The 13161-nt window shown below is 38.3% G+C and overlaps 1 protein-coding gene across 1 annotated transcript in view; it reads right to left on the bottom strand.

The window, feature by feature from the left end:
• The window catches only part of Cps1 (carbamoyl-phosphate synthase 1), a 112448-nt gene that overhangs the window by 17333 nt on the left and 81954 nt on the right, over window positions 1-13161 (bottom strand). The window contains exons 26-31 of the mRNA XM_036173467.1: window positions 10229-10423; window positions 9735-9802; window positions 8136-8211; window positions 4402-4479; window positions 1696-1803; window positions 80-169 (exon numbers count right to left, since the gene is read on the bottom strand). Of these exons, the coding sequence (XP_036029360.1) occupies window positions 80-169; window positions 1696-1803; window positions 4402-4479; window positions 8136-8211; window positions 9735-9802; window positions 10229-10423 (615 nt within the window). The remainder of the gene's footprint in view (window positions 1-79; window positions 170-1695; window positions 1804-4401; window positions 4480-8135; window positions 8212-9734; window positions 9803-10228; window positions 10424-13161) is intronic.

The following is a 13161-nucleotide window of genomic DNA, read 5'->3' as shown; positions in this document are numbered from 1 at the left end:
GAGGCACAAGCCAACATGACCCAACATAACCAACCATACAAGATGGCAAAATTCTCCAAGGTCAATTAGTATTTCTTACCAAAACATCATTTCCTTTGACAAGGAACTGGACATTGAATGGTCCGGAGATGGCAAAAGCCTTTGCAATCTTTCGGGTTGCATCCTTCACCTAAAGCAAAAAGGACAAAGTCACTGTGATAAAGAGCATAGTGGTGGTTTAAATAGATGCAGAATTCTATCTAGAGGGCCTTAATTTCTCTTTGTAGAAATTTGTATCTCTATTAAAAATGCTATTCAATAGCAATAATGGGTAATATTAAGCATCAAGAAACATAATTTTACAAGAGAATCTGTCATCCATAAAGCACTGTCTCTTACAATTATGTACTCTGTTCTTACACTGAAGACTAAATGAATTCTTTCCTGTCTTCTTCCTCCAGCACCAGAAACTTGTAGTTCAAACCATACATCAGTCTAATGACCTATTTGAAAACAAGGGCAGGCTCCCCAAACACATGGCCCTTCAAAGCAGCCAGGGATATTTATTTTATGTTGCTTTTCTGTTACCCTACACTCTACAAAGGTAGATATTATGGTCAGAAAGAAATAGTGCTTGCCTGCAGGGAAGCCTTGTATATCTGAATGTCATAGGTTGGAACCCCTATACCTAGCAAGAAATAGGTTCCCATGTCAAAAGGGCCAATGATGACAGGAAGCAAGAACTCCCCACTCATCACAGGTACAGAAGTGGGTCAGCAATCAGGTATGAAAGGAAGCACAGTCCATGGCCATGGTTCTCAACCCTCCTAATGCTGTGACCCTTTAATACAGTCCTATTTTAAATCTAGGAACGTTTTAAACTCCTGCGCTGTTGCTGTTGTAAGCATTCTATGGCCTCCACAATCGAAAGCAAACATCTTCAGAATACACCCAAAGCGAACGTACAGGCCAGCACAAATTCTTATGGCAGGATAGCAGGAAAAGCTTCCTCTAAAGGCCAAGTCAACTTGACCTCCCTTAAGTTGTCAAGAGTGACTTAAGAGAGCAGGCTCTACATGAATACCTTGTCACGCACACGGGGTGCTGAGGCAGTCATACTGTATGGCTCTTTACAAGAACTGCTCTCCAAGAGTGGTCAGGAGAAATATCACAAAGTTCTGCCTCAGAGTGGAACTCGGAGTGAAAGGTGAAAGCTCCGGTTCCAGAGGTTGCCGAGTGGCTGCTGCACACCTGCTGCTACACTGCTCAAAAGCATCGCCTCTTGTGGCTCTTAATAAGTGGCTCTCAACTATCAGAATCACCCAGGGCATCCAATCTCTCCATCTGGTCCCCAGGCTCGTGGGACCAGTAACTCTAGGAGATTTGCTCCAACTAAAGGTTCAGAGAGGTTTCCAGAGTCATGGCACCAGAAACTTGGAGTGGAGGCAGGTATTTTAGCAGGTATTTCAGCTGGATGATCTAGATGTACATGGAAAGTTGAACCAGCACATAAGCAATCAGGCTCTAACCACAGTGAAAGAGAATATCTCTAAGACACTCAGCTGATTAAGGGCAAGGATGGTCCTTGTTAAATTTAAGCTAGAGTATGCCTTACATCACTACCTAGTGTTTTTAAAATCTAAGGAATTTTCTATTGCTAGGGTGGAAGTTTTCATCTTTTGCCATTTCCTTTCTGCTTCTATTATAAATGATGACCTTTTCAATGGCTCCTTGGCTGATGGTTTGTGTAGGCAGCATCAGTGTGGCATCCCCTGAGTGGACACCTGCATCTTCAACATGTTCAGAGATGGCATGGGAGATGACCTGTCAAAAGAAGTTTGTTTGTTTTTTTAATTTGTTAGACACCTAATTTCCAGGCACCACTCCTACCTACCCCTTTTGATGCTTAACCAGTTCTGGAACCATTCAATTACTCTGATGAACTCTCATTAAAAGCAGGAGAAAGAACTGCTTCACTGTCTGGGCATCATTGTAAAGTGATAAGGAGACTCTACAGGGAACAGAGAGGGACAGAGAGACTTTTTTTTCTCTTCCACTGATTACCAAAGGTGTCAACAGAAGAAGACTAAGTCAGCTCATACTGACTAGTGATATGGGACAGTAAACTACAGTGAAAGCAGATTTATCTTCTAGACACTGGAAAAGAAGACAAGAGAGGTGAATGGGAGGTGAATGCCATCATGCATCACACATCAAACACCCACGAATTTTGGTGGGTTAGAGAGAAAGATTGAAGATTTGATGCAGAGATCTTTAAACTGAAGTTTGAGAGACAAGAAAATATTCCTGTCCTTCTCTATAATAAGGAAACAAAGGGAATGTAAGGATGAATGACCAAGTTTGTGCCACAATGAGATTGATAGGGACTCGAACCCTTGACTGTCAGATTCTCAGGCCTATAACCTCAATCACTTTAGTCTATATGTTAATAGGATATATTGCTCAGGCACTCATGAGGCTTAGTGTGAGGAGAATAATTCCATGGCTATATAAGACTATTGTAAATCACAAAGATTTATTTACTCATCACATTTATAAATGGCTTAAATAAGGATGACATTGAGTTTCCATTCTTCTGATGTCACTTTTGAACTCTGGGACCTAGACAAGGCTGTGTGGCATTGGTTTCTAATGAAAGGGAACTAACAATTGTGCTTATCTTCACAGAAGCCTTGTAAAACAAAGAATACATACAAATGAGCTCAAATGTGTGTGCATTTTTGTGTGTATAAGTCTATGTGTGAGGGGATATGTGTGTTAGTATGGGTATGTGAATGCATGGATGCACATGTTTGAAAGAGAGAGAGACAGAGACAGAGACAAGAATTATCTAGGAAACAGGAGCAATCATCTGACTGAACTGAGGAGTATTATAATAAATCTGAGTGATATGTCCATTTCAGGGAATAAATGTTAAAGTTGTGTGAGTAACCTGAAATACTTCCAAAAGACAGATTATGGCACAATGTGCAATGTATTACAGGTGAAAACCTATTACACATCCCAGACTCCAGAGCAAAACCAAGCCAGTGAGCTACCATGGGCTCCACTGGGAGCACAGTGTACAAACAAGTACTCTTATTTCCAGGACAGTCCCCATCCTCCACTTCCATAGATGTACAATCCCATACCTCCTGCTTTCTATCTCTAGCTTCAAATATTAAAGGTGGGAAGAAAGAGAAATCTACTAAAACAGAGATTAGGAATGAGAATTCTAGGAAAGAAAAGATTATCTCAAGATGGATGATGTGTGAGATGTTCTTCCTCAAACAAAAAGATTCCAATACATAAGCTAACAGTTCTGAGGGTGTGGCTTGATGGCAGAGCACTTGCCTACCATCTTCCAGGTCCTAAGATCTGAACAAAAATGAAGGCAAAAACCATATGTAATCTTAAAGGAATCTGTGCTCTTTGTCACCAATAAGTTAAAAGAACCAAATGAACTCCCTCTGAAGATGTTTCAGCAAAAATTTCTGTCCTTGCAGATAGGAGACTAGAAATATTATCTTTGAATACTTCAAATCAGGATTATGAGATTCTATGGTTAGTAGAAACTATTGAGAGTTTAAAAGTAAATAAGAAAACTCTACTCTGGACTGCTAATCTGTTAGGGAAAAAAACAATTTGATATATTTGGCACTGTTTTGAATTATTTGCAGAACAAAAGATGAAGGCCAATTTTTTACTTTATCCTTGAGGCGAATAAAATGACATGCCCTCTCTAAAACATAAAGTACTACAATTCAAGATAAATCACAAATGCTTTATTAAGACAACCAGCAAATTGAAGTGAAACCCTCTTCCAGTTCCCTTTCTTGAAGACAGAGGCATTCAGTGTTGCAGCCATTCCAGCTATGATATGGTAAGCTAATTTTATGTTATTGTTTGGCCTACACAATTCTGTTTGGTTGCCCTTATTAATAATCCAAAGAAAAGGGGGAGAAAGAGTGGAAAATAAGAGAAGAAAATCAGAGATTCAATTAGAAATTTTAGAAAGCAATGTATTTGGGTGTTTTTATATAACACTCGTTGAAACATAAAAGGAATGCCACAGACAAAAGAAAATGAGAATGAAAGATCTATTCAAAAAGAATGGTAAGTGCAGGATGATAATTGATACTGAGTATCATCAAAGAGAAACGCTAACAGTTTGAAGTTCAAGGAAGGAGAGACCCATGACACTTCCACTCAGTCTTCAGGGACTTCAAGAGTTGGGTGTTAGGGTTGGGTTTTGTTGTTGTTATTAGGGAGGTGGGGCCATGGGGATGAGGTGGTGTTGTGGTGGTGGTTTTGATTGGACATCTTCCCCACTATGTTCAAACATATGACTTTTAGAATTCTATCCTGTGAATGTTTCAAGATGAAAAGACAAAGACAGGAAAAGTGAGAGAGGGTACATACCCGTCCTTCTTTGCCAACGGCATCCATCTCCACTTCCCGGGCCCCCTCGACAAACTTAGTCAACACCACTGGGTGCTCCTGCCAACAACAACAACAACAACAACAACAACAAATAAATAAATAAAAAACAGAATCAAAACCTTGAGTACAGATCCCACGCATTATATCAGGTAGCTATGTAGCTTGAGTAACAAGGCAGTACTTGCAGAAAATTTAAGGGCAAACACACAACAGAAGCTCATTAGCCAGTCTGTTTTGTAAGAATGAGGTCAGTTGGAGCAAATGTTTTTCTACAATTCTAAGAGCTCAACAAACTGAAAATGAATCCTGAAATCCCACATATCTGTTTCTGAGCCAGTTTGAGAAAAGAGGATTAGACAAATGTAGCATCATCCCCTTCTATGAGAATCATCAGTACACATCTACTTACTCTGTACCTGTAGGTTATTATTGGGTTAGATTCTTTCTGGCCTTATTTGTTTCTGCAATGCTACAACTTCCTAGTCAGAATGTGAATTACATGTTTAGGAAATGCGAATAAGCTTAAAAGAGAGTAATAATGTACAGTTTTGTTTGTTTGTTTGTTTTCAGTGTGAAGGTGAAATCCTTTGTCTGAAGTTGAAAAGTCTCATCCTGTTTTTAGAGTGTGACTACGGCAACTGGATATCAAATCAAATCTATTTCTTTATTAACCTTAGCACATGCTTCTTTGGGCAGTATTCTGGACTGCTTTTCAATCTTAAATTGCTTCCTGTACCCCGTTGTCCCAGGACAATGCTGAGGTGCCCCTCCATACCCAGACTGTCACTGCTTCTTCCCCACTCAATGAAGAGGATGCCCGATGACCTTGCCAATCTATGTGTCTCCTCACCTATGCTCTGGGACTCTGCATTCTGGACCACTTGTTGCATTTACCTGTCTTCCCTATGTGCCCTTCATTTTTCTCCTCAACATCGTTTTTTATATTTCAGCACACCTTCAAAGCCTAGGCCAGGTGCTACCTTCTTGACAATTTCTTTCAGCCTTTCTGGCCACTATGCTAAAATTCATCATCTTATGTGTGTGTTAAATTTGACATAGCTCCTTGAGCACTGTAAATAGAATTTAAATTTTAAGGTACATTTCACACTTCTTTCCCCAGGCTTCTCATCATCCCTTATTTTCCACTAAGCCCTAGAATGCTGGTAGCCATCTAGTGTCCATCGTAGCTGCCCCTGTCTTCTGACTCACTCTGTCAGTGATTGTCTCCATTTCCAAAGCTTCACTTTAAAGGATAAGCTATTAACTTCAAAGTCAATATTTATATCTCTATGTCTGCCATGTCTACCCATCCTCTTTCCTTTAAATTTTACCTTATATTAATATGTGTATGTACGTGGGTCTGTGTGTGGGTATGTGCATAAAATAGTGCATAAAATGTGCCTGTGGAGGCCAGAGGTGATAGATCCCTATGAAGTTCCCCAACATGGATGCTGGAAACCAAACTCAAGTCTTCCTGAAGATCAATATATATATACATTCTTTATCACTAAGCCATCTCTCAGGCCTCACTAAACCATCTCCTCATCCTCAGTTCTAAATATGCACTTCTCCTGCCTCTGTGTGATCACCATCTGGGTTCCTCTCAGGCTGTCCCATTCAAATGCTCTAACATGAAATGCATTTCTTCCACTAACCTGTCTCCATGTCACGGCTCTCTATCCCTGTTGTCTGGGTCAGAAACTCTGTATTCTCATAACCTTTCAACATTACCCTCTGCCCATTCACCAATTCCCTTCAATGAATACCTTCAATATTATTCTCCATGTCATTCCAAAGCACTGCCATTTCACCCTGAACTGCCAGAGTAGCTCACTAACCCTTTTCCATGAATTCTGTTTTGCTCTGTAATTTATCCTTTCTGTACTACAGTTGGTGCCATATTTTATGTCCTAGATATGTGGTGAATGCTTTATCAGTGTTTTAGAAAACCTATGGTCTTTCTCACCTTCAACCTTTTACATATGCTGTCTCTTTCTACTCACACAACAGACTTTAACCCAATTAACTCTGAATAAGTCATCAGACATTAGCTTTAAAATCCCTCCTCAAGAATTGAACAACAAAAATTTTACAGTCTCTCTCAGCATCCCACCTCTTCTCTATTGCAATGCTTGTATCAAATTATAATTCTTTCATACTTTGCTGGTACAAGCAAAGAAAATCTGTGAGTGCAGATAGTGTATGTATACGTGTGTAGCCACAAATATGGTGTTATGTGTTTATATGTGTATTTATGTAAATATGTAGAGATAAATACAGATGAATTATTAGATTATCTTTACATGAGAATATTCTTGGATAGTGAGAATAAAACAATATTTTAGCTACTATATATGAATGAGTAAACAAATAAAGAAACAACGTATAGCATTAATTTTACTCTAAATATGTAGAGTTGAATATCATGGGTTCTGTTGTATCATGATGGAGAGCCTTGAATTAGAATAGATTCCATAAGGACATCTCTATTACAATACTGTGGCCCTGTTTGAGTTCATTTGACATGTTGACAGAAAAATAAAATTAAGTCTTCTACTGAGTGGCAGTCCTTTGAGGCTGAAATATTCCTGGCAGAGAAAAAAGAAAGAACCTTATTCCATCCCTCAAATATAGGGTGTAATTGCTGGCCTCTCTGAAAAGGAACATAGTGGGATCTTGGACAGATATTGAAATATAAAAGTCTGACCCGTTGCAGAGATGTCCTTAAGTAACTGACTTCCATACAAATGTAAGTTCTAACACCATTGATTTCCTTTCTTCAGATTTTACCTTTTCTCACTCATTATCTTTCTCTACATTCTCCATGGCCAGGCATCCTTGATGAACAGCTATTATAGAGGAAAGGGGCCCAGGTTCTTGCATTCAGAACAATCTATGCTCTTTTCCCACTTTGAAATGCCTCTGACTTCATTCTTCAGCTCCCTTCAAATTCCACTTGCCTAACATCAAACTCTCCTCTGAATTGTTCTTTTTTTTTTAACCCAACTAGACTTTGAAAGCTTTTTAAAGGAAAACATTACTTTCATCCTCCATGGTGCGAGGTCTGCAAATCAATAAACCCTGCTGGGTAAATCTTAAATGGAGCACACCAAGATAACACCAAAGGAGGGAGTAAAAGCTTGGGGCAGTTAAGAAAGGTGTCTCAGTCACTACGAAATTATAAACATTTTTATTAACTCACAGATGCAGTGTGCTAGAATGGAAGAAGAAATCAATAGGTGAGCGAGGGGACTTACTAATAAAGTTGCATGGTTGATTAAGGCCAATCCCCAGGTGTGAGAATTAAAAGCCAAGGAAGTTTTCACCAGATAATGGTAAACATGTCTGGATAGTCCTGGAGACTGTGAGTCCCAGGATTAACTTGACCAGTGTGGAACTCACGGAAAGGACAAGATACTTATTAAGCATCCAGCATGGGTGCTCAGCCATTCACACTCCCAGAGTCTCCAAACAAATTCATCTGGGTGATCAAAGACTCACAGGTCTTCCTTTTATCCAGTCACTCTAAGAATTGAGTCATCACCTAAAGCCTTTTTATTTTTCCTTTTTAGCTTTTCTTATGTTTAAGAAACAAGTACACAGAGAGGAGAAGAATAGAAAGTGACCTTACTAACTTCGTGTGAACACAAAATCTGTGTAAAACCTGGGCGCCAGTTGGTCAGAGTCAGTGAGCGGAAATGGGCCACACCTACCTGAGAGACTCGAGTGGCTTCCTCAAGGAACCTTTTCATCTCATCCTCAGAGAATACCACATTCATGGCAGACCCACTGCGAAGGGTGGAGAGAGAAGCAGGTGAGTTTTCTTTACCAGTTCAGAAGCAAGTGTATTGAACAAGTCCAAGCAATGTCTAATTCCAATATGGGTATCTTTTTCTGAACTGAGTTCTTATTCCATGTAATAACATGGTCAATAAATCAAAGTAAGAAGTCAAAGAACTTTTGGAGTGCCCCCCTCTCCAAACCCTGCTGCTCCCAGTAGGTGTAAAGCCTCAGAATTATACTGCCTGATTCACAGCATCAATATTTTTCTATTTCCAGTAGGCCTTGATGGTTAACAGGATGCAGTCAAGAACACAATTTCTCTCACCCTGTTTCTTCAGTGTTTTTGATCCACAGCTAATTAACCTATTGGCACTCTGCAAGGCAGGTCATTTTTTAGCCTCTATAACAATAGAACCGATTCTTCAGTAACATTTGCAAAAACAATATGCAATCTCTGACTGAAATGCATTCACATGTGTCCTTCTTTCTACATAGCTAAGAGACAATGCTATCCTAAATAGATTTACTCTGAAATTTTGATACTTTCAAAATGAGATGGGAAAGTGGGAAAGGACAAGCATTGGAGTAAGGGAGAAAAATTACTTCCCTCCTCCTTAATTACTATAAAGTTCCACATGAAGCAATTGCTCTATGGCTTGTGAGGGGTTGGCTAAAGCAATGAAGCTGAGGACTTCAGCACAAGAAAGTGGAAGACAGATACAAGATGCAATATTCAAAGACTTTCTTCCAACCCTCTTTAAACACATGCCTGTTGTTTAAATTGAATTACATTAATTCTTCAAAGTACTATTATTAAACTGGTTTACACAAAATGTCATTTCAATAAAAGGGCACTTTTCCTCTTCTTTTGAAACTTTTCATTATTTGAAAGGATCCCATCTGAAATTCCATTCACACTTCCAAATTGTGCACAGCAAATTGTGTTTCTCTTATTATCCCCTGTTCAGAGAAGTGATTCCTTACATGTGGTAACATCTGAAGAGACTAAGTGATAATTCACAACTTTCCCTTTGATGACAGAACTTAGTTTCAACGTTTAATATAAAAGATCCTCACTGCCCATGTTCCTTGCCATCATAATTCATCTATTAGAAAAACCTGATCTCAAAAAACTCAAAAAATTCAAAACAAAGGCACTATCCAAAGGTGATGATGATAGTCAAAAAGATGCTATCAGTTCTGACTACCAAAAATAGATGATGCCAAGAGATGTCCCAGTATGTGTTTTAATATTTTCTAAGTAAAATTATCCCTTTTTAGTTTGGCAAGGAAATGTTGTTAGCTGTGTTGCTTCTAGATGAGGATGGTAGTGTCTCTTTGTTATTAATCCCTGAAGAAAAGTTAAGCTGAAAAACTGAACATTTGTCCTCAAACTTTCTGTGTTGCTTTAGAGATTGTGGCTGGATTAACAAATTACTGCACACCAAAGCCTAGTGTTCTTAGCATGCAGCATGCATTTCTGTATCTCCCAGTTTTTTGAATCATTGTTCTGGAAAACAATATATTACCTCAAAACATAGGAAGGTCTCAGTAAGCAGGGATAGCCCACAGAGTTTGCAAATTCCAGTGCTTCGTTCTAATTCATAGGGAAAAAAAACAACACAAAGGGTATGAATAGTTTAAAATATGCAATAAAAATGCAGACTTGTATCATTAGATCAAGGGGTAACCTAACTCTTTTTATTCCTCCTCTCAAAAGACTCCATTAAAATGTAAATTGGACACCGAGATACATAAAATTCCTAGTTTCTCATTCTAAATATCAAATCTAGTTCAAAAATAGTTTGAACTTCTTTTCATTGTCTGAATCTTAATGAGAATGCTGCTGTCTATTTATAATCAGCATTTAAGTGCAATCATGGAAACACAGTTACTTTACAGTAAATTCACTAAGCGTGGCGCACATCCCACCTGCCCTCTAGTTAACTTCGCTGGTAGTTAACATTCAGGTTAGGACTCTTAAAAAGAGAACATTAAAAGGAGACATTGTTCCTCTTCTTACCAATGTGTTAACAGCTTTCCATGGAGCCTGGGCCACCTTTAGCTCATCCAAGACAGCTGAGAAGATGGAGCGGTCCTCAGCCCTATCGATCTGCAGAGGGCTCGTGCCCATGATCTTGACACCGTTCTTGTACAAGGGAACCGCCAAGTTGTTTGGAATCTGGCCTCCGACAGATATGATGCAGCCATTACATGCCTGGAAGAGATAATCCACAGTACCAGCCACTGGTTAACCTGAGCAGGAATGGACAGCTGTGCTGATAATATTGACAGCATTTCCTCACTAAATATTTATACAATGGTGAGAGTTTACCAAGGGAGAAGAATATTATAGATTCTAACACAATGGATAAGTATAACTTCTTTTGACTTTGCAGATAATTGCAGCCTAAAATCCATGCAAATGTTCCACAGAACTACACATGAATATCACTTGAGACATATACATGGACATTTTTTAATAAATAGATGAACTGCATCATGTGCTTGTCACTATAATCCATGGACAACTATAATAACCCACTATAATCCATAACTTCCTGGGACACTCTTGCCATTCCCTTAATAAATACCTATTTTCCAAGTTGCTCCTTTACTCAAAGTTCTTGCAAAGTTCCCTATACCTAGAGAATAGAGGACATACTCCTACTATTTAATACTTTCCACTCTTATCCATCATTGGTCCTCTCAACCCAATGAGACTACTCTATTCATTATCTACAACTATGTATGTTACCACTAACAAATTCTTGACACCAAAACCTCTCAGGCTGTTGTTTTCTTTTTATGCTCCTATTTATTTAGCCTCTGACCAACTCTATGTTCAAGTCCATCTACTTCTCACCTCTACTCTGACATCCTAAAAACCATCTCTTTTCTTTGGCTGATACTTTAACATCTCTTCCCTGTACTCAACAAAGCATTTTAGTTCCAATTTTGCCTACCTGCTTTATAAGCACATATATATAGATACATATCTCACTAATTCTTAAGCCTTCCTAACACTGTTGTTGGACCAGTGAGAAAGAGCTGAGGTGTGATAGGTAATAGAGAACTAGACTTGCAGGTAGCAGTTCATTTCTATATCATTTCATCCTGTGTACTGACCCCTCATCCTGAGGTTCAGCCATTTTATCTACAACATTGTACAGTAACATCACTATGATTCACATAGCTGATATGTGGATTAAATAAGATGATAAACTCTCAAAACCCTGTAAACATTGTAAGTTTATAAATAAATAAGGTATTAACATAAAAAATATGACAGCCAATAAGCATTGGGCTAGCAAAATTAACATTTGCCCTAATGCCCTACTAATGAATACTGATGGAATTGTGGAAGTGATTAATACATGCCAAATTATTTTATCATGATTTGAAATTGTTTTTAAATTTCTCCAATAAGGAATGAAGCTAATATATCTCTGGTGACAAGTACAATATTGCCTAAACAAATACACTGCACGTGAATTCTTAAAGGCACTGTAAATGGTATTGAAAATAATAACCAAACATTTTGTGTATTTATAAGTGTTTACATCTTTCTTTACCACCTTTAAAAAATTATTTCAACATCCATCTTTGTAAAGCCTTTAAAAAACAATTATTCTCTTTACTATCATAATCCTTGCTTCTCAGTATTTTGGGTTTGTTGGGAATGCTGTTAAGATATTGAGGCTTGAAAACAAATTTCCCTTCAAGCATATATGAAAGCTTCCATGTGAAAGACTTCAAAGAAATTAAAAACGGGATCCATTTTGACTAAAGTAGAGCTTGAAGTTGAACAAAATTGAATAAATATATCAATATTTTAATTTTTTATTAAACTCATTTCTCTTTTTCCAAGAAATTAACAACTTTCAAAGCAAAAATAGGACAGGAGCTACTATGCTTATCCCTTAACTGTGTATTCTAAAATGTCATTTTATTTTCACAGTATCCTCATGGGATGGTTGTTACCAACACTATTGTGTAGCTAAAGAAACTGAGATTCACTGAAGACCGAGTCTCTCTCTCTCTCTCTCTCTCTCTCTCTCTCTCTCTCTCTCTCTCTCTCTCTCTCGTTTTTTGAGACAGTTTCTCTGTGTAGTCCTGGCTGTCCTGAAACTCACTCTGTAGACCAGGCTGGCCTGAAATTCAGAGATCAGAGATCCTCCTGCTTCTGCCTCCCTAATGCTGGGATTAAAAGTATTCACCACCATTGCCTGGCATTCAAGTGTGTCTTATGTAGCTTACTCAGAGCTGACATATGGATTCAATGCTGTAGACTGTGAAGGACCTACACTCATGTAATACACCAAATATCTTTTAATGCTAGACCAACTATACTAGTTGTTTTCAGACATGATTGACATTAGAGGATAAGAGAAATATTTGTAAAACTTTCTTTTAGAAGATGGTAGACAAAACAAAATCTTTTATTACCAAACCAAATTCTCATCATTCATCACTGGGAGATTGTCTCATGTCCACAAGAGGGCTACAGAGTGAAAATGTGGGGTCTGTGCAGGGCTTGCCCATGCAGCAAGAGGAATTCAATGTGAGAGCATATTTGTTGAGCAAAGGTGATATAGAACCATTTCACAGAAGACACTAATCTTAGATCAGTGGTTTCTCAACCTGTGGGCCATAATCCCTTTAGGAGTTGAATAACCTTTTCACAGAAGTTGCTTATCAGATACCCTGCATATCAGATATTCACATAACAATCCATAATAGTAGCAAAATTAAAGTTCTGAAGTAACAATAAAACTAATTGTATGGTTGGGGGTCTCTACAACATGAGGAAGTATATTAAAAAGTCACAGCATTAGGAAAGTTGACACACTCTGTCTTAGATCGTAGTACAGGAATTGTAGATATAGACATAGAAACAGAATCATAGCACTCTACACAGGTTAGCCATCCTCTTTTTCATGGTCATTTTTACCT

This window comes from Onychomys torridus, chromosome 23, assembly GCF_903995425.1.
Source record: "Onychomys torridus chromosome 23, mOncTor1.1, whole genome shotgun sequence".
In the NCBI taxonomy this organism is placed as follows: Eukaryota; Metazoa; Chordata; class Mammalia; order Rodentia; family Cricetidae; genus Onychomys; species Onychomys torridus.
This window is presented reverse-complemented; position numbering and strand designations above follow the sequence as displayed.